The 26,292-nt window shown below is 42.8% G+C and overlaps 1 protein-coding gene across 11 annotated transcripts in view; it reads right to left on the minus strand.

Annotated features, from left to right (window-relative positions):
- WWOX (WW domain containing oxidoreductase) overlaps nt 1-26,292 on the minus strand; it is a 952,562-nt gene that overhangs the window by 811,757 nt on the left and 114,513 nt on the right. The window contains exon 6 of one of the 11 annotated variants that reach the window (XM_038538239.1): nt 17,557-17,673. The exons of 9 other annotated variants lie outside the window; for them this stretch is intronic. In XM_038538239.1, the coding sequence (XP_038394167.1) occupies nt 17,572-17,673 (102 nt within the window). In that variant the 3' untranslated portion in view covers nt 17,557-17,571. Of the gene's footprint in view, nt 1-17,556; nt 17,674-24,652; nt 24,814-26,292 lie in introns of those variants that run through there. One more of the 11 variants, XM_038538244.1, reaches the window with a different exon arrangement.

Raw genomic sequence — 26,292 nt, forward strand, 5'->3', positions numbered from 1 at the left:
AATGTCACTTCAGAATGATCAAAACCCAAGAAGTGACCTCCGTTATGGCATTCACAGATACACGTAGGGCAGAAGGCCAGAAATAAGCCATCCAGAGAAAAATGTATATTTCACCGCTCCACAGCAAAAAGGTATCACAGCCAAACACGCACTTCTCTGCTGCATTAAGGGAAAAATCGTGAGATGGCAAGCAGGCTGGGTTTTTAAAGGATGAAATACAGCAGGGCTATTTCCATGCTGCCAGGCCAGAGAGCATGCTGGCAAGTCTGTCCCTTGGGAGAGGTTTCTAGAGCCTGGGAGTTGGCCTTATTGGAGGTGGGTGGGCAGGGGGAAGCTGACATCCTTTCTACTTACTCCAGGTAAGTGGCAGATAATCCCAGGGGGGGTCCTGGCTCAGGCTTTTTCATCAGTAATTACAAAGCTGAAAATCATGATCTACCTTTGAGTGGAACAAAATGGGCCAGTGGTCCTTTCTCTTTTTCTCTCTGTTTCAAGCCCCTACCACCAAATCTCTGCACAGCCATAAAAACCTCACCTTAAGTAACAAATTGGCTGGAGCCAACAGGATTCATTAGAAGGCATTTAATTACTGCAGGGCTATAATGGACATCTGCTGTTTTTACCTGTTCTGTGTCCATATCCCCTTTCTTCTGACAACAGCTTCTCTAATCACCTCAGGGCAACCCCCTCTCTCCCCACACACCTCTGGGGGTCCTGACCCCACCTGCTGAATCAAGATATGAGCACATGACCAGTCTGGACCAATCAGAAGTGATCACCAGGAGGGGTTCAGAGACGGCACGTGACTCGGGTGGGCGCAATGGAGTGAAGGCCAGGGCGTTGACTGGATCCACAGGGGAGAGAGAATCACTATTATCTGAGAGAATGGACTGAGAGAAAAGCGTGCAAGCCCCTAATTGCTGGCTTGCTACAGCATAGAGAATGGCTGCCCAAGGAAGGCCAGCATGAAGAGTCAAGGGATGGAGAGGGATGAAACCTTGCACAGTCAAGCTTCTGGAGCCGGCCAAGCTAAATATTATTTGTGGTGATTACCTGAGGGTTTTTCAGAAGCCCTCACAGAATAATGCAAATAGCTTCCCAGGGTACTACAAAAATGGCATCAACGCCTACATTTATGACTATCAGAGCAAGGCCATCTATAAACAACTTTCCTCCCAGCCTGTCACCTCCCTGTATCCCAGAGTGGAGTGTCGTTGACGGCCCAAGCCTTAGTAGTCCCAGGAGCTATTAATCACAGACCATCGGGATCCCTGGGTGGCACAGCGGTTTGGCGTCTGCCTTTGGCCCAGGGCGCGATCCTGGAGACCCGGGATCGAATCCCACGTCGGGCTCTCGGTGCATGGAGCCTGCTTCTCCCTCTGCCAGTGTCTCTGCCTCTCTCTCTCTCTCTCTCTCTCTCTCTCTCTGTGACTATCATAAATAAATTTTAAAAAAAAAATCACAGACCATCTAATGCAGGGGATGTCTTTGATTCCCCAATTCCCTGTCCCTTCCCCTTTGGCCCTCTCTTAACATTTTCATGCCATGAGCCTTTGGTTAAGGGGGATTTATGCTTATTTGCCAGATAGGAAGCATCTTCAAGAGATGGCTGACATCCAGAGACAGCCAACAGAATGACTGAATCTGTCTCTATTATCGTCTATGAATCCCCAGGATATAGGGTAGGAGCTGCCATATAGTTGGGTCCTCAATAAACTTTACTGAATAAATAAATAAGCAAAGAGATCTCTTCAAATAAATGAAAGATACCTTGGGTGTAAAGGTGGTCTTCTACAGCTCTGAGTCCTCCAACAGGGCTAGGCAGGATACTCTATACCTATCAGATACTCAAAATACATTTGTTGAATGAAGGCAGATGCTCTACCACCAATTAAAAGCACTTCCAGGTTCATTATAAACAACTGGTACTGTTCGTGATTTATAAGGGGAAAAGGGAGAAGGTAGTATGTATATTCCCTATTTCTCAATTTCTTAAAGGCCTAGGCAGCTATGATGAGGTCTTGGGCTCTACTGAGCCTTCCATTTGCATTATTGATCTAAAATATAACTTACACAGGCAAATTCTGAATGCAAATTATCAGAACTGGTGAAGAAAAACATGAGGAGTTACAACTGTAGGTCTACCAGACCGTCCACTACGTCGTTGCAAAGCTGAAACTGTAACTGCATATATGTGTTAGAAGTCGTGGCATTGCTACTGTGGCCTCAGACAGAGATCTGAGAACTGGAGCTTCCACAGGGTCCCTTACTCCCCAGCATGTAGATTCAATCACAGATTTTTCTACTCAGAAGGCCCAGTGATCACAATTATGTATGTCAAAATACATACCCAGTGTAACTCAAATCAAAGAGGGACAGAATCACTGCAAAAGGGGAATAGAATTTGGGTGACTTTCCCATCGTTCTGTTTTTTCACCCATTTATGATGACATCTTGTAAACATCAAGCACTCTCTCCCACATCGGCCACCAATCACTGGGTGCTGAGTCTCCTGGGAGGCTTTACTGATGGGGCAATAAGTAAAGGCAGCAATTTTACATGAGCTAGACTTTAAAAGAGAAGTTAGAGGTCCAGCCGTAAAGGTCACAACAAACAGTGGCACTTGAGCCAACCTGATAATGTGGACAGCCTACAAGTGTAGACATGAGAATCAGAAAAAGAGCTCACATTGGGTTTACCAAGCGTGCCAGCACCCGGCTAGACTCCCGAGACAGAGAAGGTAACCAAGAACTTCCTAACTGAGCCATCCTCATGCATAAACCTTAAGGGCTGGGATCTCCACAGCTACTTTTGCTGCCTGAGGTACAGGAGAAGGTAAGAGACCATGCTCATGAAGACCAGAAAGGAACTACTCAGGTAGAGCTATGGGCCAAAGCAGGCCCAAAAGACTACAAAAGGGCAAAAAATATGCCACTTCTGTTGATACCATATGGATGCACTGGGAATGTGATAGTGCTGCTAAAAGAGCGGCCACCATCTTCCCAGTACATTCTGACTCCCAAGAAATGATTCAATACAAACCTCACTTCAAATTCTAGGCTGTTATAACTTCTCTGATTCTTAATATCCTTTCCTGGAAAACTGAGACAATCCTACTCATCTCATAGGAATGCCAGAATGAATAAGTGAGAATCTGTGTAGAGCAACTAGAACAGCATCAGCACCCAACAGACATAAAATAAGTGGTATCGTCCATCATCATCATCAAGTTACTCAGCTCAAGGTGAAGGCTGACTATCACACCATTAACATGTCATAAATTCCTAATAAAATACAGCCATGTTATCTCAGAAACGAATAACTCTATCTCTGCAATACACAGATACTCAAGAGCCCCAAGAATCTGTATTAAAAATTTCCCCTCTTTTGGCAATACTTCCTTAGACTCTGTATTTTTCACAACCAGATGCTATTTCCAGAATATGTCCTTGGGAGCTTTCAGCATTAAAAAGAGAAAAAAAAAAGGAAAAGAAGCTTGGTTAAGTCCTATAGTCCATCCTGAGGTTTCAAGTGAGTTTATTTTTAATTATGTCTCCTTGGAAACAAATGGTGCAATGTCATCAAGGCAAGATCTCACTCTAACTAATCTCAAAGACTCTGTGCTATATGAAGGATGCTAAGAAAGCCTCAGTCTAATGCAGCTCTTATGCCATAGACATGAAAAAGTAAAAACAGGATTGACCTAAAGGTATTCCTCTGGGTGGACAACTGTAAATGCAGAGAGTAGAGAGTCAGTTTTCAGGCATGACTCCAAATAGAACATGACTCTTTTAGACAAGAACAGTTTAAATGGCCTTCCTCTTGCCTCAGTATGGCATAACCACTGCTGGTTAGAGCATCCTGTGCAAAGAATCCAGTGAACCTGGGACTGACTCAGCGCATACATAAAGCAGGGGCCTGACTTTATATATGATGGGGATGTAACTGGATAAGTAGAGGCTGCAAATCATCCCTGGATGACAATAAGGGATCAGAAAAAGATATACCAGCAATCCCAGCTTAGGTGGTATGGAAGAAGGAATTCATGGGGCTCTTGAAAAAGGTTCAATAGAATCAGCCAGACAAGGAAACTCAGGGAAGACCCTAAAGAGTATTCTTAGCCACAATAAGGCACTCATCTGCTTTCTTCATTCAGAGAAGTTAAAACTTATCAAAACCCAGTGTATCATTTATAGTAGCTATGAACATGTATGATTAACTATGGCAGGATTCCATTCCAAAATGGAGGTCCCTATTGCTCCTTTTGTTGTCTTAAGGTGAAGAACTCTATTAGGTACTATAGGCAAAATATTAGGACCCAGTAGGTACTCACCCTTAAAAAATGTGAGAGGTCTTTCTTACTGAGACTCATTCCTCTCTCAGCTACATATTACACAGACCTACAGCAAATGAAAAATGTTCCCACAGAAGGAATCCAAAGTGATAGGCCAAGGCTGAGCCACTGATAAGACAAAATGTGCAGAAAGCCACAGTTTAGTCAATAGGACATAGGGTATATTACCACGTGAACTCAGATGATTGACAGTCCCGCTTTCTAATGCTCATTGTTTATGTACTAATAACATTACTAGCTATTTTAGAAGGCATTATCTGCCAGGTAGACTTCTAATAGCTATTTAAAGAAAACATGCACATTGTGTTCATTTCAATCATCATGGATATTCAATCATCATGGATATAAAACACAATTTGGATAGAAAAAAAGTTATACTTCCCCAACAATTCCCAGTGAGAGATGCAGTATTTCTGATCCAGAACACAGAAGATGGTAGCAAATCTCTTTTCATGGCTGTAGCATAAAGTCAACTCAGATATAAAACCCTAAGTGATCACTTTGAGAGGATAATTTATATGAATTGCACATGATATATGCCCTATAATACCTAAACTGAATATGGATATAGCAATGGACAGCAATCACTATGAACAATATGTCTTTATCCCTTTCCTTCTGAAATAGTTTTAATCTAAATGAAATAAAGCAGTGTGAAGTACAACCACAGCGGGATACAGAAGAGAGTATTAAATGCTCCTAGGAAACGTCCCAATTTTAATTAGGGTGCCAATAAAATTAAATTTTCCCAATTTCTTATCCTTGTCAACCCACCAAAAATGCCAGACTTGCTATCTTTAATGTAATGCACTGAGTCATGAAGCTAAATACTCATTTGTTTATGTGCATATTGTCTACCAGGATCCAGTCCTATCTGGGTCAAAAAAGAGGTCAGCTGCCTCCAGGAAATTTAAGGTTGTAAAAATCCTCAAATTAGGAACATGGTACATTTTGGAAACATTATCATTATCTTTGAAATAACTGAGCAAAATCAGTTGGCCCATTTATAAGTGAATAAATAGAAACTGAAATAAAATTGGTGAGCCCATAGTGATTGATGCAACCTATTAACAAAGCTTTTGTGTGAAATCTAAATTTTTATTTTATCACCACTTACCAAGACACTAATCATAGGAGGAAAAGGGACGGTCCAGTATTACTTAAAAAAAATAAAGTGTCCTCCAATTAGTCTAAAACTGATATGGTTAAACTACAGCTTTCAAATTATTTTAATTAATATGTTACTCTCATAATCATTTGAGTAATGACTCCACATAATACTATTAGATAACTGGACCCAAGTGGACAATTCCCTATTCAAACAAACAAAAATCCCTATTCAAAAATAAAAATAAAAAAAAAAAGCAAAAGAAGTCATTAATCCCCCTCGAAAAGTTCACATTCCTAAAATAGAAGTACAAAGTTTTCCTCAAGCTGATCCCAACTCACTTTCTAGTTTTCTCCACATCCCTTGGAACACAAGCTCCATGACAGGGGGTCTTTGTTTCATTCACGGTGCCTAAAACTGTGCCTAGCAACACTTGAGTGTCATGACTGGCTGGATGACTGAATGGGTGCCTGAATACAGTACCGCCCTGAGACCTACGGGAGATGGACACTGTCCTATGTCCCAACCTTTAGAAAGCACTGTGTTATCAACTCCCGACAAAATACATTTACTGGAAAACGCACTGGTGTCTCCGTTACTTGAGATCTGCCCCTGAACGCTTGTGTAGTAGGACATGTCACCCTAAACATCCACTCCGGTGTCTGCCACTGGTCAGGCCCCAGGAAATCACTGCTCCACATCTCTCTTACCCTCCATCTTTGAAACAAAAGACCACTGTATCTGAATGCCCTTGTGGTTTGTGGTGTGCTGCTCCCAAGTTCAAGAATAGAAAATGCTTCTGGGTATCAAGAGTATTTGAGTCTTACAAGCTTTTAGATAACAGAAAAGACAAATTAATTAACTTGTCAAATCCTTTTTCTCAGATAGCCTGAATTGGAAAGATTCTTGTATAATAAAGTATTATGTCCCAGAAGTACAAAGTATCAGTTTTCTTGTGTTCCAATTACTGATGTGAGAGATCCTTACAGATTGGCAGACATTCACGAGTATAGGTAGGAGCTAATATTAAGGCATCTCTATCACTCAAGTGTGTATATTTGCACTACTCAATGTAACATGCATGAAGTATGATATCAGTTCTCTTCATTGGCCACTAGATAGATAATCAATGCTAGAATTTCTAATTTTTTTATCTTTATTAAAATATGTGGTTTAATTTTTAAATTAAACTTTAAATAATTTTATGTCTTAAGAGTCATTGTTTGAAAAAAGTATTTTACAAATCGATAAAAATGTTGATAATCTTCCATTATGTAGTTTTCATCAGGTATTTTTAAAAAGAAACAACATGAAACAATATGAAAGAAAAGATATTTAAAAATATCTGCTGAAAACTTTTAAAAAGAAACAATATGAAAGTATATAACCATAATTTAAAATTTTCAACTTCTGAGGATCCCTGGGTGGCTCAGCGGTTTGGCGCCTGCCTTTGGCCCAGGGCGTGATCCTGGAGACCCAGGATCGAGTCCCGCGTCGGACTCCCAGCATGGAGCCTGCTTCTCCCTCCTCCTGTGTCTCTGCCTCTTTCTCTCTCTCTCTCTCTCTGTGTCTATCATAAATAAAAATAAATAAATAAATCTTTAAAAAAATAAAATTTTCAGCTTCTTACATTTGCTTTAGTTTACATTTTTGTGAACTGCATAGTATTTTATGCTTTGGAGCATCATAATTTAACTCAATTGTTAAATATTTTAAGTGGCTCTTTTTTTTCTTCATTGTATAAATAATACGGGCATAAACATCACTGTGCATAAATTGTGGATATATCTTTAAGCAATTCCTTTAAGATATTTTTCTACTATGAAAACCTAGGTGAAAAACATTTTTAAAACTTTCGATAGATACTTCTAGATTAAACCTGAGAACGAAGATGAGAAATTATACTTCCTGCCCACAATGTTTGAGAATGGCCACTTCTGCACTACTCCAAAACAGTTTTAACCTCCGTTAATTTGACATGTGTAAAAGCTGAATGCAGTTTCTATTCTAAGTTGTTTCTTCCTTGCTAATACACCTGAATGTTTTCCAAATATTTATTGGTCATTCGAATGACATTTTAGACTTTTGCCAATTGTCCTACCATTTCTTTTTTTAATTTTAGCTTGTTGATTTGTTGGAGCTGTTTATTTATTAAGCAGATGAAATATCTGAATAGACAGCTAAAAAAATCCTATTACTAACTCAAATATGTACTTATAAAAATTATTCAGAATTGTGTTTCTTTTATTAACGTGGTGCTAAATTACTTTATGAGTTCTTAAAGATTCTTATTTTTGGCACGTTTGAGGTACGGAATGAGCAGTTCCCTGCTTCCATCTGTGAACACCAGTATTTGCACGCCAAACACAAGTTTAAAGGAGACAGGGAAGTGAACTCTGTAAAGTGGAGATTTGTAGAGTGTGATAATGAGGCAAGTCGTTATGTTCTAACTGGTCTTAACTGTTCCATAAATGTTTCCTTTACCCTGTAAACTTTAAGGTCAAGATAATATGAGGAGCACTTAAAGCAAAGAAAAGCCATGTGGGCCTTGGCTAGGGAACACGCATGCCGCTTGGGGGGTGTGGGGGGGTGGAATCTGGAATACTCTTTAATGGCCGTATGAACACATAAAAAATATTTTTTCTTCTCTAGCAGTACTGCCAAACTGAAACAAAGAACAACTGGGCTGCATCACTCACCTTCGAGGAAGTTCCTAGGAATGCCACAGGAGTCACAAACCCCGAAAGAGGGTTTGTTTTGTTCTCCAAAGCAGAGCAGAGCCCTGGCAAACACACTAGGAACACACAATAGGCTGTAGAATCTGAGGGATAATCTAGCTTTCTGAAGAGCAAGATCATCTCTGCGGGCATTTGGTTTCACACCATCTATGATATGTTAATACCCAAAAAGTACATGTCATTATTAAATCTCCCAGCAAAACTATATTTAGATTATCTAGCCTATTTTGTAATCCTTTTTTAATCCCAGAAAATGAAGAGCTAGCAATATATGGTAGAATTTACTGGTATTTTAAATTACCAGTAGAATTGCTCCTTATAGCCATTAATGCTGTGATACAATTGGTTTCCTTTTTGTAAAAATGGCTAATATATATATTTTTTGCATTTCCTTCAAACCTCATTAGTGAAGTCGATGGATTATTGGCTACTGTCTGAAACATCTTAAATGTCACAAGCCATGCCTCTGAAATAAAATATTTTTAATTATATGGAAGGTATCTTAATAAACGGGCAAGTCAGGATTTATAATTCACACAATTAAGTGTTTCCTGTGGCAGAATTGTTAGACAATATGACCTAGATTTATACGTGGCTCTTTTTCTAGGAAACAAAGTTTGGGATCTTTTGTATACATTTTTTAGGCCAATAAAAAAAAAAAAAACAGTAGAAATATATTCAGTTCCTGTTTCGAAGAAGAAAAAAAAAATCCTATGGCACAGAATGGTTATTTGTCCCACATCACACAGCTGGTGAGGGGTTGAAAGAACCAGAATCTACGTCTTAGAACCCCAAGCATTGCAAAAGCTGTCAAATCACTTTTCCATTCCAAGCAGCAGAGCATGTGTGATAACTGTTCTAAATCTTTCCAAAAGAATGAAGAAGCTGTGATCTAATTACAAAGTCTCGCAATGAACAAGGAATGGGGGGCGAGAGGAAACCTCTCTGGCCCGACTTTGTTCTGTTCCTTAGTTTTAATTGTGTGGTTGCAGGGGGCTGGGGAGAGTAAACAGCGGTGCTTCCCACTGGGTTCCCTGCAGGTTCTCCCTCCAGGAGTGAGATTCTGTCCATGATTTATATGGTTGGAGACATACAGGAAGAGTCTTGTCACTCAATACCCCCCTTCCCTCTCTGGCTCCGAGGAGCCTGCAATGCCTCACAGGAGCCTGTAACTGTCAAAAGGCATTCCCCAAATCCATCAATACTGCCTGCTGCCATATAAATACCCTGCTGCTCTACAGGTTGCAAATATTTCAATCATTCTACAGACCTGCAGCAGCATCTAAGCAGACGTGAGAGAAACTCATGAAATCTGATGGCTTTATTTACTCTTCCAACGTAAGAGAAACACACACGCCTAAAACCTTCACTTTCCAAATGTTTACTGGGAGATTAGAAAAACAACAGATGACAGCCAGTGTGTCAGCCTAGAAGAATCACAAAAATCCTTCTTTAAACAATCTAGCAACCAGATGAAGACTCCAGGCCAGGAGCCCCTGTGTGTGTTTAAGAAGTTCATGGGGCTGACATTCCTTTCGATTGTAAAGAAATAGACATGGTCTCAAGTCCAAAGCCAAAAGTGCAAGGAAGTGAGGATTTCCTTGGCCTCACCTGAAGCAAATGTTATCTAGATCTGATTCTTCAAATCAAACCCCAGGAGACCAGGGCTGCATGTTATGGTTGTTCAGTTGTAGACTGAACAATTCAATGGGCCGCCATTTACATAGATGGTAATGTAAATGGAGTCTTGTACTGGTATACAATCACATATAAGAGCCTACAAGGTTGCAGAGATGGGTATCTGGGCCAGTCTACCACTCACTAGGATCCTGCTCTGTTTTCTATTCATATTTGTGAATGAACTCATCAATCATTAATTCATTCAACAAATACTAACTGAATGCAAATGAAATGTGAATCTCATTCAAACCTGCAAAGACTTTGTGGGTAGACACTGTTCTTCCCATTTAGCAAATAATAACACTGAGGCTGAAAGATGTTAGTTGTTTGGAGGCAGGGGTCACAAAGCTGTGTTTTCTGAGCCTGTATCCAATATACTTCTCTCCTGGATACAGCTGCTCAGTTCATTAAAGCAAAAGGTTCCTTTCTCAGCAATGTTTTTTTTTTTTTAAGCAATGACTTTAAGAGTCAAGTTCCTGGGGGCACCTGGGTGGCACAATTGGTTAAGTGTCTGACTTTGGCTCAGGTCATGATCTCAGGGTCCTGGAATGGAGCCCCGCTTCAGGTTTCCCATTTAGTGAAGAGTCTGCTTAGGATTCTCTCTCTGCCTCTTCCTCTGCCTCTCTCCTCTCCAAATAAATAAATAAAATCTTTATTAAAAAAAAAAAAAAGAGTCAAGTTCTTGGGCAGTAGAGGCAGGAAAGCAGGATCTGGGAGGATTCAGTGAGGTGTTTGAGGACCAGTAGGCTTGGACGCCAGTGCTGGAGGCTAACGGCAACGGCAATTTCGGTCTCTTGCTCACCTGGCTTAGAGCAGGTGTGGAGGTGGACAGGCCCTAGGATTGGGAGTCAGAAGAACTGTGCTCACATCTTGATATTCATGGCCATGAATATGCTACTAATTTTTCTGAGCTTTAATTTCTTCATCTATAAAATGGGAATAACCTCAGAGACCTTTTGAGGAATAAACATGATTATAGATTTATAAGGACTAGAAAAATGTCTGGCTGTCAAGGATGTTCAATAAACTGTAGGAATTGTTATTATTCACAGTTCTGGGATGTGTGATTCTTGGCTGGGTCTCCAGCATCTCAAGGGTATACATTTTCCTAAGTGGGGTATGTGTACAAGAAGACTTTGCTCTTCTTTTGTGCCTACTTCCCCCAAAAAGACATTAGGAGAGTAATTGTGACCCCACTCAGGAATATGATCTCTCACTCTCTCCCTTCTACTCAAGCAGTAAAGAGAGAGAGAGAGAGAGAGAAGTAATCGAAAAAGTTAATTTATCTGAAAGAACTGATATTTTTCTCTTTCCACAATATAGTTTCTAAGTGACTTCCAAGTTTTTAGATCCTTTAAGTTTATTCTTTGAAGTTTCTTTTTCCCGCTTCTAAGAGGTAGCTGTCCCTGCCCACTGTTTTGGAAGTAAGGAAACCTGGAGACCTTTCTATAGGCTCATAAAGACAGCGTGCCAGAAACAAGAAGGCCTGGCAGGGAGCGAGGGAGGTGGGGACTGAACGTGCCAAGACAGTTACACCCTTATTGGTTATGGCAAATGTTAAACAGGCTAGAAAATCAGAGGCCCTGGAAAAGACTTGTAAAAATAACAACATGAGAGGTTACTGTAAAGGCAAGGAACATGACAGGGGAGGCTGTGGGTGGCATGTGAAACATGTCGGAGACCATGCCGGAGACACGTCCTGAGCTGTCCTTGCAAAGTGACGCCTCTTTGGAGATTCCTCCAGTGACCCCCATAATGGACAGGCCAAGGTGTGGCCCTGCCCATGGGCATATGGAGTGTTTTCAATTCCCTAACTGGAACTGAGAAAGGAGGAGCACAAGTCATAGACTGTTCCCGATGCTTTCCAAGAGGGCTCTGAGAGGGGTAAGTTGGAGAGCTGCCTGAAACAAATGTCTGAGTGATGGAGTAGAAGTGGCAAGTCTCTGTGCAAGACTAAATGGATTTTTTTTAAATGTTCCAGATAATTCTTTATGGAATATGAGAAGGAAAAAAAAAAAAAAAAACCTAAAGAGACCATCACACTGAGATCCCTCACAAATGACCCTACCTAAATGAGGAGAGTAGACCAGATGTCCTGAGGATATGGCTGGGTGAAGTTCATTCTTACTTAGGGTCTTGAGTAGCTCTGGGAGCCACTGAGGGCAGAGCTAGAAAGCCAGCTTCTAGCTCTGGCACACTGTGCACAGTGAAAGCACACTCCTAATTTTACCACCTTAGCTTTCTCATTCCTGGGTCACTATTACATAACTCTTGCAATTAGTCTCTTGGGTTTTATTTCTTAAATTCCATTTTAGTGAAAGTAATGTTATTCATTCTACTACTCTCTGATTATTTAAAACTAAAATGAAGTTTTATGTTTATGAAGTGAAATATCGCATTTCCCTGGCTCTTAAGAAATCTATATTAGATTAACTTGAATCAATCACCGATCCAACAAATGCTCACGTGTCCATGAAGTCACGGTGCCCATGAGTCAGGAGAAGGAGATGCTCCACAGGAAGCACAAAAATTATGAAACTAGTACATAATGGTGTCTTTCATGATCCCGGCTCTCCCACTTACTTAACCCTGTGATCTTGGACAGAGTACTTAACTCCTTAGTGCCCCAGGCTCATCAACTATAATAACATCTATAGCATTCACGTAAAGACTGGAAAACAAAAAAAAAACATGCAAAACAGGACACGGTCTGGCAAAACCAGAGTTAATCGGTAACATGCATGTTTATGTTGAGGATGATTATCATTACTTTCATTAATGAATCACTGGTCTCTGACACACTAACAATGTTACGTGTTGGAAAGACTATGTATGATCTTGGGAGTGTGACCTTCAGCAAATTACTGAATCCATCTGAACCTCAGTTTTCCGTCTTCTGAGAAATACAGAGAATAATAGAGATCTCGTGGGGATTCAAGGACTCAAGAAAGTAGATGCCAAATTTGTCTTTGCTCTCTTGCAAAATAGAGCTGGAAAATTTGAACAATTATTCTGATCTAAACAGAGAGTAGGGTCCGACATTTATAAAGGGCCTACGTAAATAGATGATATTACTGCCACTATTTGCGTTTCTCCCAGCCCCTATGCTGAATAATCAATAATAAATGTTGTTTAAACAAATGGTGTAATTTTCCAATCTGTGTTGTTCTAAACCGACCTTTGCTCCTCATTGCCATTTGTAATGCATGCATAATTCATTGATGAAGCAGAAGGAGAAACAAGGATGTTGGTCTAAGTGGCCCTTTTTGGGTTGTTTTTGATGATTTGTTATAACCCCATAAATAAAACAAAACTTGTCACTGTAAATACGTATTATGTTATCTAGAGGTATATTTAGTGGGTAAAATAATAAAAACTAGCCTGCCTGTCCTGGAAATCTCAAGGTATAATTAATTGCTGGTAAAATTTATTCTAGAACTTAAGAGCTCTAAAGTAGAAGGAAAAATAAAGGCCACTGTCAACACAAACGCTAAAAAGAAATACCTAAAGGGCAGAGCCATTTGCCATTTGCAGGAAGTGTTTGCTAGCATACTTGTCTGGGAGGCAAAAAGGTAGATTCACATGGTGGAGATACATGTGTATGCATATAGACACATTTACTTTTAATAAATCATAACTCAAGGGATTGGCAAGGCTAACATGTCAACTTCAACTCCTGTCTGTTATTAGTTCTCTCACACACACACCTCCACATGGACAGAAATATGCATACGAAAAGGTGTGTGCATATACATACGTAAACACTCACACACACACCTACACATGTAATTTTTAATAAAGCATAGATCAAAAGGTCTTCAGAGCTAGCTCCAGTCAGTCAGCTGTAACCCCAGTCTGCTGTTTGTTCACCCACACACACTCACTATGCAATAAACCCTTTCAATATGGGAGACAAGAGCAAGATGCCCCTCTGTCCCCAAAGGGCACCTCTGTGTGCTCCCTCAGATCATAGCTGATGACATGTCAATGAAACGGTGCTTGCTCTGGTCCCGGAGATCAAAATGAGGGCTTAACCTGCAATTTACTCTACAAGTCCCATGACACTTGCCAGATCTGAAGACTTCATTCTAATCTTCCCTGCTAAAAAAATAATCAAATACTCCAGCAAAGATGTATTGACAACTCTTAATTAACCATGCTAATGGGGGTAAGAAAGAACATGGATAAATGAAATCCACACATAACCTAAAACCTTTATTTGGCCATTAATTTCCAACTTCTCCTTCACTAAACCTTTCAGGGAGGTGGGTATCAGTACTTGCTTTAATGACAGAATTATACAATGTCTACGTCTGGACACTGCCAGCCATTCGTTGAACAAGCTAACAAGCATGGAAGCAGCCCAGGGCACCACAAAAGGTACTGGGGTTTGCTGGTAATGTTTTCGTATCCTTTTGGATACAAGTCAATATATTTTAGACTGCTTTTATAATGAGGTTAGCTGGAATAGTTTTGTAGCAATAGAGGTTGTCCTGCTAGAGATGTTCTTGTTCCTTACCTATCATTGTTGCTACTCAAACAGATGAAAGCAAAGCAGCAGAACCCGGGTAGCTCAGGTGGTTCCCCACATCACACTCCACACTCGGAGAGGAGTCTGCTGGAGATTCTCTCTCTCTCTTTCCCTCTGCCCCTCCCCCTGCTCGTTCTCTCTCTCTCTCTCTCTCTCTCTCTCTCATAAACAAATCTTTAAGAAAAAATAAAAGGGGGAAAGGAGAGAGGAGGCATAGGGAGAGGGGCTAGCACACGTGCAAAGTCAAACGGTTATTGTTTTGAAACGAGCAGCTGATTGCAATGGAAAAATCTGCAGAAAGGGCAAAAGCTGATGCCTCCGAATGGACCAACAAGAAGGGAAAATGATGGAGGTGAGGTTTCCCTCCGGGAAAACCTGAGCTCACATTTATAGAGCACCTCCTCTGTGTCAGGCCCCCTGTACATCGACTATGATGAGCACCATGAAATGAGATGTAAGAAGGAACCTCGGCAAGGAACAAAAGTGGGCTTCCTCCTCCTTCTTCAAACATCTGGCACAGCCACACCAGATGGCAGGAACTGGGGCTGAGGAGCTGAGATCCTCCCAACATCTGTGCCTCAGCTGCCTCAAATGGTCATTTCTACTCTGCCATCCTGCCTGGTGCAGCAGAGACTCCCAGCAAGCAATCCTCCTGATACCAGTAATTTGTATCTGCCTGGACCACCAACTGGCCAGGCACATTACAAGGACCATCTCAGTTCACCTTGCCAACAAACCATCCGTTATCATCCCTATATTACATAGGAAGAGGGAGAAGCACAAAGGAACTTAAGCCACGTGCCCAGAGTTACGCAGCTAGGCAAGAGCAGGGCTGGGAATCAAACTCAGGCCATCAAGCTCCAGAACCAAGCTCTTACCCATAACACTGGCATTTCTGGAGCTCTCTAATGTGCCAGACAGATAATGTGCTCAATGTTCAGAGTGTGATTTCTCATTTAATCCCCTCATGGCCCCATGAGTTAGAGATTACTGCTGTTTTACAAATGAGGAAACTGATCTTGGAGAGAGAGGGGCAGTAAATTGCCAAGGTCACAGAGCCAGGGAGTGGGGGTGTTTCGCTCAAGGCCAGGTCTGCTTCTTCAAGTGAAGGTAATGATTCAGAACACAGGTCTGGAGTGGGTTTGAATCACTCTGTGTACAGCTGCTCCCCAGGGACCTGGCCTCAGCCCTCTGATTACTGTAGGACTTTATTACTTTCTGAATTCCCTTTGCTTATCTCACTCACCCCCTCCTCCCATTTTCCCCTTCTGGTGCCCTCTCTCCCTATCAAGGCTCCCAACCCCCACCCGCAGCCATCTCATCTCTGCTGTAAAATGTTTGTGAAATGTTCACCCTTCAAAAGCTGCATGCTGATTTGCAGTTTGCAATTCTTAGGAAGAAAGGGACTCTACCAATACAAATAATCAAGTCCCAAATGTTAAAACGATCATTTCGGTTCACCTAAGTTTATACAAAAACATTTTCCATGGTCTGATGTCCTGAGTGTGCAGGAGTGTAGGAGTCCAGGTGGGCGCAGTGAGGACCAAAGAGCATCCCTAAAACAGTGAGGTGATCCAGGAACTGACCCAAGGCCCAGAGGCAGGGGTGAAGAGACAGAGGGGACCTGTAGGCATGAATTTTAAACAGAGGGTTCACAGGACCTAACGCCAGGAGGGCAATGCAGAATGAGAGATTGAGCAGAGCTAACAGACCTGAGGGGATTGTAGTGGGAATGTGGGTGGCACTGTTACCCACTATCCCCCGCATTCATGCATTACCTCCTCCTGTTAAACCATAACCTCCCCTTTAGGACTGGGACCTCATCCCAGGGTCTCTAGTGGCACCTTTTGCACTCAGGGCAGGAAAAGGGGGTAGTGGGTGATGGGGAGATCGGTCTACTCAGGGTGCAAGCAATAAATGGGTACACTGTCCACAGAGAATTTCAAAGCAGTAATAAAACTGAACAAAGTCCAAACACTTTTTATCATCACCATGGTCAGCAATTCTAAACAGAGAAAACACAGCCCTCCCCATGGAGGGCCCTCATCCATCACCCCCCCACACACCACCCAGTTGGCACCCCATGGCTTTGCACACTGCATTCACTTAACAAATACTCTTGGAAAGACTGAACTTAATTAAAGGGGTTTGGGAAAGGGCAGAAATTTTGTTGACTTCTGGGCACAAAACATGTAAACTGACTGACACTGAGATATACAAAATAGATCTTTCAAGAAAAACCATGCCACTCTTTCTTGTGTGCAGTAACAACACATCCTCCCTACAACACTCCACCAGCACTGCCGTCCGGGGGCTACAGAGATCACTCCCAGGGTCCTAGGATTTATTTCCCTTACTCCGGAGCCCAGGACAGATAATGAATCCCCCTCGTCAGCTGATCAATTGCTGGCACCTCCAGACTGGCATCCGGCACTCCCCCCTCCACCACCCTCAGAACAAGGTTAAAAGAACGGACTCCTGAACGATGGTCAGAGGGGAACAGAACAGGCTTAGGAAGAGGAAGCCGAAAATATTAAGAAATCAACATCAGCATTTAAAAGCAAAGCCCTTTCCACACCACAGAAGACGCTCCGCAATTCATCTTGTTCCCTGACTCTGCTTCACCAACTTGATGGAAGATGGTTTAACTGACATAAAAACCAGCTATACATGAATAGCAATGATTGATGGAGCCATTCCAAGCAACAGCCAAAAAAATGGCACTAAAAGATGCCTCAGGGTTCCTGTTAACTGTTTTATGAGGGGACCAATACTTTTTTCTTCTCTTGTTTAAGGAATAAATTAACAGAACAAGTACTTTTAAAAAACAGGGCATTGTTATACAGAGGGGGGACAAGTAGAAGGCCGGCTGGAATGTTGGTACATGTGTGACGGGCAGTCAGGATGGGGAGAACTGTGCTATAGGAAGCTTTCGCTGTACACTGCTGCTTGGTTTCAGGGTCCATGATTGGACTGGGTTTTATTTAATTCCATGTAATAATAAACTGTTGTATAAAGTAGTCTTACAGTACAAACACAATGTCTCAGGGGCAACAGAGCAAAAATCCAGTCTTCGATGGAAGTCTTAAAAAGAAAGCAGAGATGCTCCAAAAGAACCCTGATAAAGAGGGAAACTGGGGGAGAGCATTTGCCAAAAAAGTTAGGAAGGGCAGACTTGTAGGACTTGTGGTGAAAGTGCAGCTTCTTTCAATTCAGGGAGAACCATCTGTTTCAATATGGTGTCCTCGTCTTCGGGATGGTTCTTAAAAAGGAACAGAAAAGAGCAGAGGTTTCAAGAGTGTTGGCATTTCACATTTTTCTTCTCCTTTCTGGAGCACAGAGAGCCTTTTACCGGCCTTTCTCCCTTCTTATTTTGAAGAAGGTTAATTATGACCTGGGAGCATCATCAGCATCCTGGCACTTGAGACTCAGCCATTGTCGAAGAAGACTATTGTCGTCGCTGCGCTGCAAGAAGTAACTTGAGAAGCATCCAAATTTGGAACTCCTTTTCAGAAGCCTCGGGATCAGTTCCATGTTCTGGCATTGTATGGGATGACAGAGACCCACCCAGTTCTCCGAGGTCTTTGAAGATGCACACGAAAGTGAAGCATAAAATTCACTTGACTTTTCCAATAAAATAAACTGCATTTTGGCCCATCTAGGATAAGCCCTTCCCTGAACAATGCAAATCAACACAGCCACGTATTGCTGTCCTCGTCCTGGCTCTCCAGGCAAGCCCAAGGTACACAAACCAATTACGTGGTGGGTTTCTGGCCCAAGTTAATACATAGCAGGAGTTCTTAGTGTTTGTAAGTTTGACCTAGAAATTCTACTACTGGCAAATCGATCCCATAGAAATAGTCTTAACTGGGGAGTACTTTACAATCAAAGATGTTCAGGGCCTTGTAAATGGCAAGAGTTAGTAACAACCTAAAACTCCAGTCACCAGGAGATCGATGAAGTGAAAATCACAGTTCATCTAGTCAGTGGACTGTCATGCAGCCATTCAATACACTGCTTAGAAGAGTCTAGAAAAAACAGGAAGAACTGAAATCTTTTAAGTCCAGAAAGAAACTACGACCTACAGAGAAACTACTGTCTACATAGCATGTGTAACCACTATGCAAAAAAACATTGCCTCTAGATTTGTCTTTGAATTCAGGTAACGGAGTTAATTTAGAAGGAGGCAGTAAGGGAAGCTCCCTCAAGTGTATATGCTGCAGGTAAAACCAAACAAAATACAACAGAACAACCTGTACATTCCGAAGTGCTCGAGAATTTTGTGCCAAAGTGCTAGTGGTGAAGATGGGTGAATTTTATTTCTCTAACAGTAGTGTACTTTCCACTATTTTTTTAAATGTATTTATTTATTTGAGAGAGAGAGAGCCTGAGCAGGGGGAGGAGCAGAGGGAGAGGGAGACGAAGAATCCTGAAGCAAACTCCCCGCTAAGCAGGGAGCCTGACACAGGCTCAATCCCAGAACTCCAAGATCATGACCTAATCCAAAATCAAGAGTCACTTGCTCAACCAACTGAGCAACCCAGGTGCCCCTACTTTCCACTTTTTTAATGAGCATGTTCTTATTTTATATGGAGAATCACTAATTTTTTTAAAGATTTTATTTATTTATTCATGAGAGACGGACACAGAGAGAGAGAGAGAGAGAGGCAGAGACACAGGCAGAGGGAGAAGCAGGCTCCATGCAGGGAGCCCGATATGGGACTCGATCCCGGGTCTCCAGGATCAGGCCCTGGGCTGAAGGCAGGCACCAAATCGCTAAGCCACCTAGGGATCCCTGGGAATCACTAATTTTAAGAAAAATTAAACTCAGGAGAAAAAAAAAAGCTGCTTCTTTTTGCTCCGGTGAGAGTGGATGACACAAGGCCTGTGTGTTTTGGTAGCACCTGCCTCGCTACACGGTCGCGCCTATCTCCAAGCCGACGCGCCTCCTCTGTCCTGAAACCGCGCCAGGATGTCAAGCCCTGAAAAAAAGCCTGAGGGCCCATCAGGAAGGCCTGGGTTTCTTCTGGGATTTCCCTGCTGACTATGATCATCACCCTTAACCCTGCCCAGAGACAGTGGATCTACTGCCCATCAGAGGCCATGGGACTGGAAAGAGGAACAGGAAGATCAGGGGAGAGTGCAGTGTGGGGTCTCACGCCAGGCAATCCTGGTCCTGACACAGCTGCCCAGCAATGCGGGCCCAGTCGCACTCCCAAGCCTCTTGGAGTCCCAAATTCCTCACCTCCAACAGGAGAAATAATAGACTGTAAGGAGGTTTAAATGAGGCAATACATGAAATGCGCCTTATGCGGCCATTTCTCATCCTCCAGGACCCCTGCTAATAAGAACTGCCTACTTACATGCCCGCACTTTACGTGCACTTTCTCCTATAACCTTCAAGGATTATTTTCTTTAATCTCCACAGGGAAGACGCTGGGATTATCCCATCACCCATGAGAACCCCAAGGTTGCCTGCCCACCACTGCGCGGGCAGAAGCAGAAGCGGGAGAGCCAGGACTGACATCCAGAGCAGGTGTCCAACCTCCCTAGAGATCTTACACCTCTTGCTCAGACAAAATGAGGTGCTTTCTGAGGAGCAACTGACACAGGAAATCACACAGTGTAGGTGGGGTCCACAACAAGGGCCCCTAAATCCACAGGGCAGGAGAGCATCCTGTGGTCACCCTGAAATGAAGGACGGGAGTGTGTGTGTGTGTGTGTGTGTGTGTGTGTGTGTGTGTGTGATTAGGCTGAGGCAAGGGCAGTGGAGGAGTTCAATTTCACTTACCCCCCACCAAGGACCTGTCTCTGCTCCTACTGTGTCCTGCGTCCCCACTACCAGGGGGCCCACAGACCGGAGAAGAGTGGAGGAAGATAGGGGGCACTCAGGATGTCACCCTGTCCGCCCCCCACCCTTCCATGAACCTCCTCGAACCCTGGCTCCGCGTCTCCCTCGCTCAAGGATTTATGTCTCATTTTCAATGGAATGTTACATTTGGTCAGAGCACGGAGAAAACTTCTCATTATAAACTAGGAAATGTGTGGAAAGAGAATTATTTACCCAAGGCAGCGCTCAATCAGTGTTGCCCGAATATTTATTTAGCCCACACACAGAGAAGTTGTGCTAATGTTTGCCAAAGAATGTAGCTTTATAAAGTAACTGGGTCAGAAAAAGACAGCCTATCATTTTACAAATAACTTTAAAATTGCTCAAGTTAAATGGCCGGCTCTCTCAGGTTTGTCTTTTCAAAATGCTGCAGAAACAATATCCAGAATTATGTCTCATAAAATACAGGTATTACAAAGTGGCTGTTTAGCCCATTAGAGAAAACGTAGAGTGAAATCTGAATTATTTCTACCCGAGGCAGAAGCAGACAGAGTTACCAAAATTATGTTAGGCCAACGTCGCAATTCTTCATGTCTGGGGGGCAGTGAGGCTGGTGGCTCCTGCACCAAAACTCTATTAGGTGGACGGTATTTTTCAGGCAACAGTGACAGGAACTCCATTTCTCAGCCCCAAACCTCGTGTGGCTAACGGGGAATTCACCCAAAATGTGTGCTTGTGGTTTATCAGGGGCATTCGTCTGCCTCAAAAGACCCAGGAGGGAGCGGGCTGGGGGTGACCCAGCCTGAGAGGACGGCTTTGGGCAGCTTGCTTCGCGGATCCGCAGGCGAGGCCGGCAGCCTGCACCCTGGAAGAAGTGGGCGACTCCGAGCAGGGATGTCCTAACCATCCCCAACAGTAATAATGCCCACGATGGCAATGACGATCAGGGCTGCAACACAGGGGAGGCCCATGGGCCCTCGTGATAACGGCGGAGGGTGGAGGGGAAGGAAGGGATGAGGCAGAGACTGGGAAAGAAAAGGCACAACCACAACGATGTTAGCAACTGACATTTACTGAGCACTTACGAGGCGCAGAAACTGTGCGAGGTGTGGAGCACGTAAAGCTCACCCAATCTACTGAAACCGTCTGGTAAACAGCACTGGTAGTTTCGCTGTAACGTCTGTAGGTCACATGTCTTCATCAGTCCACTGGAGACACTGCTGGCCCCCCAAAAGGCTGGTGTTGGGCGAATGTGGTGACCCTGAACCATGAGGCTGTGGTGGTAAGCAGGCACAACTAAGCTGGTCACAATCCCAGCAAGACGGGTGTCACTTGGGTCAGTAGACCCTAAATTACAAGTTTCCAGCTTGAAACTAAGGGGTGCATGGCCTAATCCTCACCTATTCTTAGTGTCTCCGTGACCCATGGCTCTTTGTGCAAGTTCTGGAGAGTGGCCACATGGGCTCATTAGAACTCTACTGTCTTCTGACGAAATCGGGAGCTTCTTGACAGCCCTGTTTTATAGATCCTGTACCTGCAATGCCCAGTTCAGCCTGTCCCTGGTAGAGGCTCAGCAAACATTTACTTATGAATAAACAAGGGAAGGTCCTGAGCTCTCTACTCTGGGACGACAGTGGTGAGGGCAAGAGGCTGCTCAGACTACTAGAGCAGCAGATCAGGTGCAAAGGCTAAATGAACTTCCTTGGGGAAATGAGGTATCTTAGTTCCCTGGCATTGCCATAACAGATTATGACAAATGGGGTATCTTAAAGCATCAGAAATGTACTCTCTTCTGGTTCAGGAGGCAAGAAGTTCGACATCATGGTGTTGGAAAGGTTGGTTCCTTCTGGAGGCTCTGAGGAGGAAACCATGCCATGCCTCTCTCCCAGTCAGGGGTGGTTGATGGCTCAGAGAGGTCATCCTACTGTCCAGAGTCCACAATGTGGGGAAACAATGCAAATCTATAGGCCTTGGTGGCAAAGGCGCAACAGCGGGCCGCCCCATCTGGCATGCTTCCATAATTCAGAAACTGTCCATGTGATGAAGGTAATTGGATGCATAGACTGTGTATCATGAAACAGCCCCAGTAGGGTTTAGGGTAACATCCTGTAACAAACACATTTCTATTTCTATAGGGAAAATGGGATTATTCACAATAGAGTGGAAAAATAGGGACACGAAATCAGCTAAAGTCAGGTTTTACCACCCAAAGACTTCGCTGTAAATTTACAAAAAAAAAAGAAAACTTATTTGTTTTTCAGAGCTTTTTGGATTTTAGAGCAAAACGGGGATTGCAGATGGGTATTTACAAGCCTGAATGTAGGCACTTTCTTAATGAACCTGCCTAAACCCCAAGAGGGCAGGTGTGGTGTAAGCTTGACTCCCAGAAGGCTCAGACCACCATCCTACTCCAAACACCTCCATCTTATACCTACTTTGTAAAGCAGGCTTCCCGCAAAGGGGTTAGTTTGATGAAAGATTTTGAAAGCTACAAAACAGACTGAAAATCACTGTTCTCTATCAAAGGGGGTAGCAAATTTTTAGTTTTATTTTTTGTAAAGGGCCAGATAGTAAATATTTTAGGCTTTGTGGGCCAAGAGGCAAAAACAAAGGATAGTATGGAGGAACTCAAACAATAAGAGAGACAACAGCTCTCCACATAATTTTATTGATGAAATTTAAAATTCTACTTACGGGCACTTGAAATATAAATTCTGTATAATTTTCATGTGTCATGAATAATAATATTCTCCTCTTGCTTTTTTCTAGTCATTTAAAAACAAATGAAAAAGAGAAAAAACTATTCTTAGCTTGAAGGCCATACCCAAACAGGCACAGGATGTATTTGGTCCAAGGGCAGGGAAGAGTTTGTGACCCCTGCTCTAGGTCACTCCTGGTCAAGCAGTGTCCAGTCCTAGAGTGAGGCCCACTGGTGGCCCTCCCCCACAATGTGACCACATGAAACCCCTTGGCTGGATCAAATCGATACAGGCCTAGCAGCTCCTAAAACAAGACCTCTCTTGCCTCTGACTTACCAGTCATTCTGGAGAAAACTGCTTTTTAAAACCCAAATACCAAATATGATATGAGCCATAACTTGGCAAAGTTATTTTCCTTCAACGAACACTCCTTTTCAAAAAATTATATATATATATATAAAGGCCAAATGCAATGTTTTTGCTCTCTTGGGGTCATGGTATGGCAGGTTAGCTATAATCTTATTTACATCATGTTCAATGGCTTCCACAATTAATCTGAATGCTATTTATAAAATGAACATAAGTCGGCCAGACTTCAAACACTCCTAGCAGCCTCTGAAGGCTTACCGTGAGTTTACTAAGCCAGGCAGGGACACAGACATCACCACTGAGGGACAATCCATCCATTCCCAGGCTGCAGGACCCCCGTCTGATGTCCACTATGAAACTGAGCGCATGTGAATTACTAAGTCTGGGCACACTTTTGATATATTGGTTTTGGGTTATACTACTGACTTATCCTACTTGGGCCAAGAACACGGAGTAACAGATGAGACAAACCCTGAATTAAAACGTGCAGTCCTGCCTCAAGAAGAGTTGGAAATAATTACAGAGAAAGCACATGTGAGTGAACTACTTCAAGGCAAATCCAGTGTTTAAAATGGCAATGCGGAAGGTGTTCCCGGACATGGAAAGGGAAAAACCACAAAATGACCTTTAAAGCTGTGAATGAGTCTGCCCAAAAATTAAGGGCAGCAGACAACCTGAAAAAGCAAAAGCTTCAAAGGAACACCTATTTATTCTCCAGTGGCCTCGGATCCAGAATCATCTCCCACCTTCCTTTGTAAGTCAGCTTATAAGGAGGTTATGAACAAAAGAGCATTTGTTGAGATCCTACTCTGAGCTTATTGAGCCCATCATTTCATCAAACATTTTAAAAACCATGCTAAAAAGCTATGTTATCCCCATATGACGAAACAGAAAACTAGAGGCATAGGATTTTAATTAACTTGCCCAAGTTGCAAGGTTAGCTGATGTCAGGTCTGAGGCTCAAAACCTGTGCTCTATACAGTAGTGTATTACACAACTATAGCCCATAGGCCAACTCTGGCCAACTGCCTGTTTCTCTAAATAAAGTTTTATTGGAACACAGCCATTCATTTATGTATTGTCTGTGGCTACTTCATGCTCCAACCGTAGTACACGGAGTATAGTTGATGCTTCAACAATGTGGGTTAGGGGTGCCATCCCCTACACAGTTCAAAATCCACATATGACTTTTGACTCCCCCAAAACTTGGCTACTAATAGCGTACTGTTGAACAGAAGCCTCACCAATAACATACTCAATTAACACATATTTGTATATTTTATCATATATTGTATTCTTATAATAAAGTAAGCCAAAGAAAAGAAAATGTTATTAAGAAAACGATAAGGAAGGGCGCCTGGGTGGCTCAGTTAGTTGAGCATCTGCCTTTGACTCAGGTTGTGATCCCAGGGTCCTAGGATCAACTCCCGCATCGCGCTTCACACTTCATGGGGAGCCTGCTTTTCCTTCTGTCTCTGCCTCTCTCTCAATCTGTCAATAAAATCTTAAAAAAAAAAAAAAAAAGCATAAGGAAGAAAAAATACATTTATAATACTATCCTATAAAAAAATAGTGTATAAGTGGACCTGCACGGTTCAAACTCATGCAGGTCATGGGTCAACTGTAGTTGTGACAGACTGCACAGCCTGCAAAGCTGAACATATTTACTGTCCACCCCTCCAGAGAGAAAGGTCATGTTCTTGTTTCCTGCAGGAACCTATCTTACAGCCCTCTTCTGAGGAACACCTCCACTCACAGGCCCCCGATGAGGCTGCATGCCTGGACAGCCCTTGGAGATGGGTGGATCTCCAGGATCCCCTTCTCCCACCAGCATCTCCAGCATGATGTCTGCACAATGGGAACACCCATGATGTGAGAGGTGGCCTGGCTTGAGTGCTTTGTCTAAAAGGCACAATGGTAACTGCACAGAACCAATAAGGTTCACTGCCTTGGAGGGTTGGAAGAGGGCAGCTGAGAGTAGGGGGCAGAAGCGAAAAGGTGTGAGAAGGGAAAGCAGAGACTGCAAGAGGAGCTGAGACACACTGATGGACCAGAGAAACTGGAGACAAGGTCAGGAGCCCCTGTTGTACCACAGACTGGTCTGCAGGCTTCTCCCAGTCTAAAGGCAGGGATTGCGCTCCTCATCCTTAACCAAGAGCATCTGGCACGCACCTCCTCCTCTCCAGGCCATGAGGAGATCAGAAGAGCTAGCCAGGCAGGCTTATTTTTCACTATACCAGCAGTTTGGTGTAGTGATGCACCCTCCCCAAAAACAAACCTGAAAGAAAGCAAAGAACATAGACCATGACCGAGAAACATGAACAGATTCTGAAGGATTGAGCTACTTAAGGAAAGGAGGCATGACATGACCCTTTCCCCACCAAAAAAATAATAAATATTTCATAATAATGTAAATAAAATTCTTAGTTATTCATGACATTTTCCTCCATTACCATCACCAATATTAGTATATGCATGTGTGTTTGTGTATTTTTTCTCATTTTAAAGCCAGTATGTAAGGGGTGGTGGTCTCTTCTCCTCTCCCCCTTCTCTCTCTCTCTCTTTTTTTTTTTAAGATTTTATTTATTTATTCATGAGAATACACAGAGAGGAGAGAGAGAGAAGCTTAGACACAGGCAGAGGGAGAAGCAGGCTCCATGCAAGGAGCCCGACGTGGGACTTGATCCGGGGTCTCCAGGATCATGCCCTGGGCTGAAGGTGGCGCTAAACCACTGAACCCCCCAGGCTGCCCTCCCCCTTCTCTTGATGGAAGGACCCACTGTTGTTTGTGAGTTTTCAAGGCAATCCAGTAAGAAATTGGAAGTTGGGTTTCTATCCTATTCCCCTTTTTTTTAAAAAAAGGAAAATCTTTATCCAAGATTCTACTGTATCAACTTAATCAAGTTTTTTAAAGTTAAATTTGATTTTCAAATCCCTTAGGTGATGAGACTCGTGGGTTTTTATCATTTTACTTATATAGACT

This window comes from Canis lupus, chromosome 5, assembly GCF_011100685.1.
Source record: "Canis lupus familiaris isolate Mischka breed German Shepherd chromosome 5, alternate assembly UU_Cfam_GSD_1.0, whole genome shotgun sequence".
Classification (NCBI taxonomy): Eukaryota; Metazoa; Chordata; class Mammalia; order Carnivora; family Canidae; genus Canis; species Canis lupus.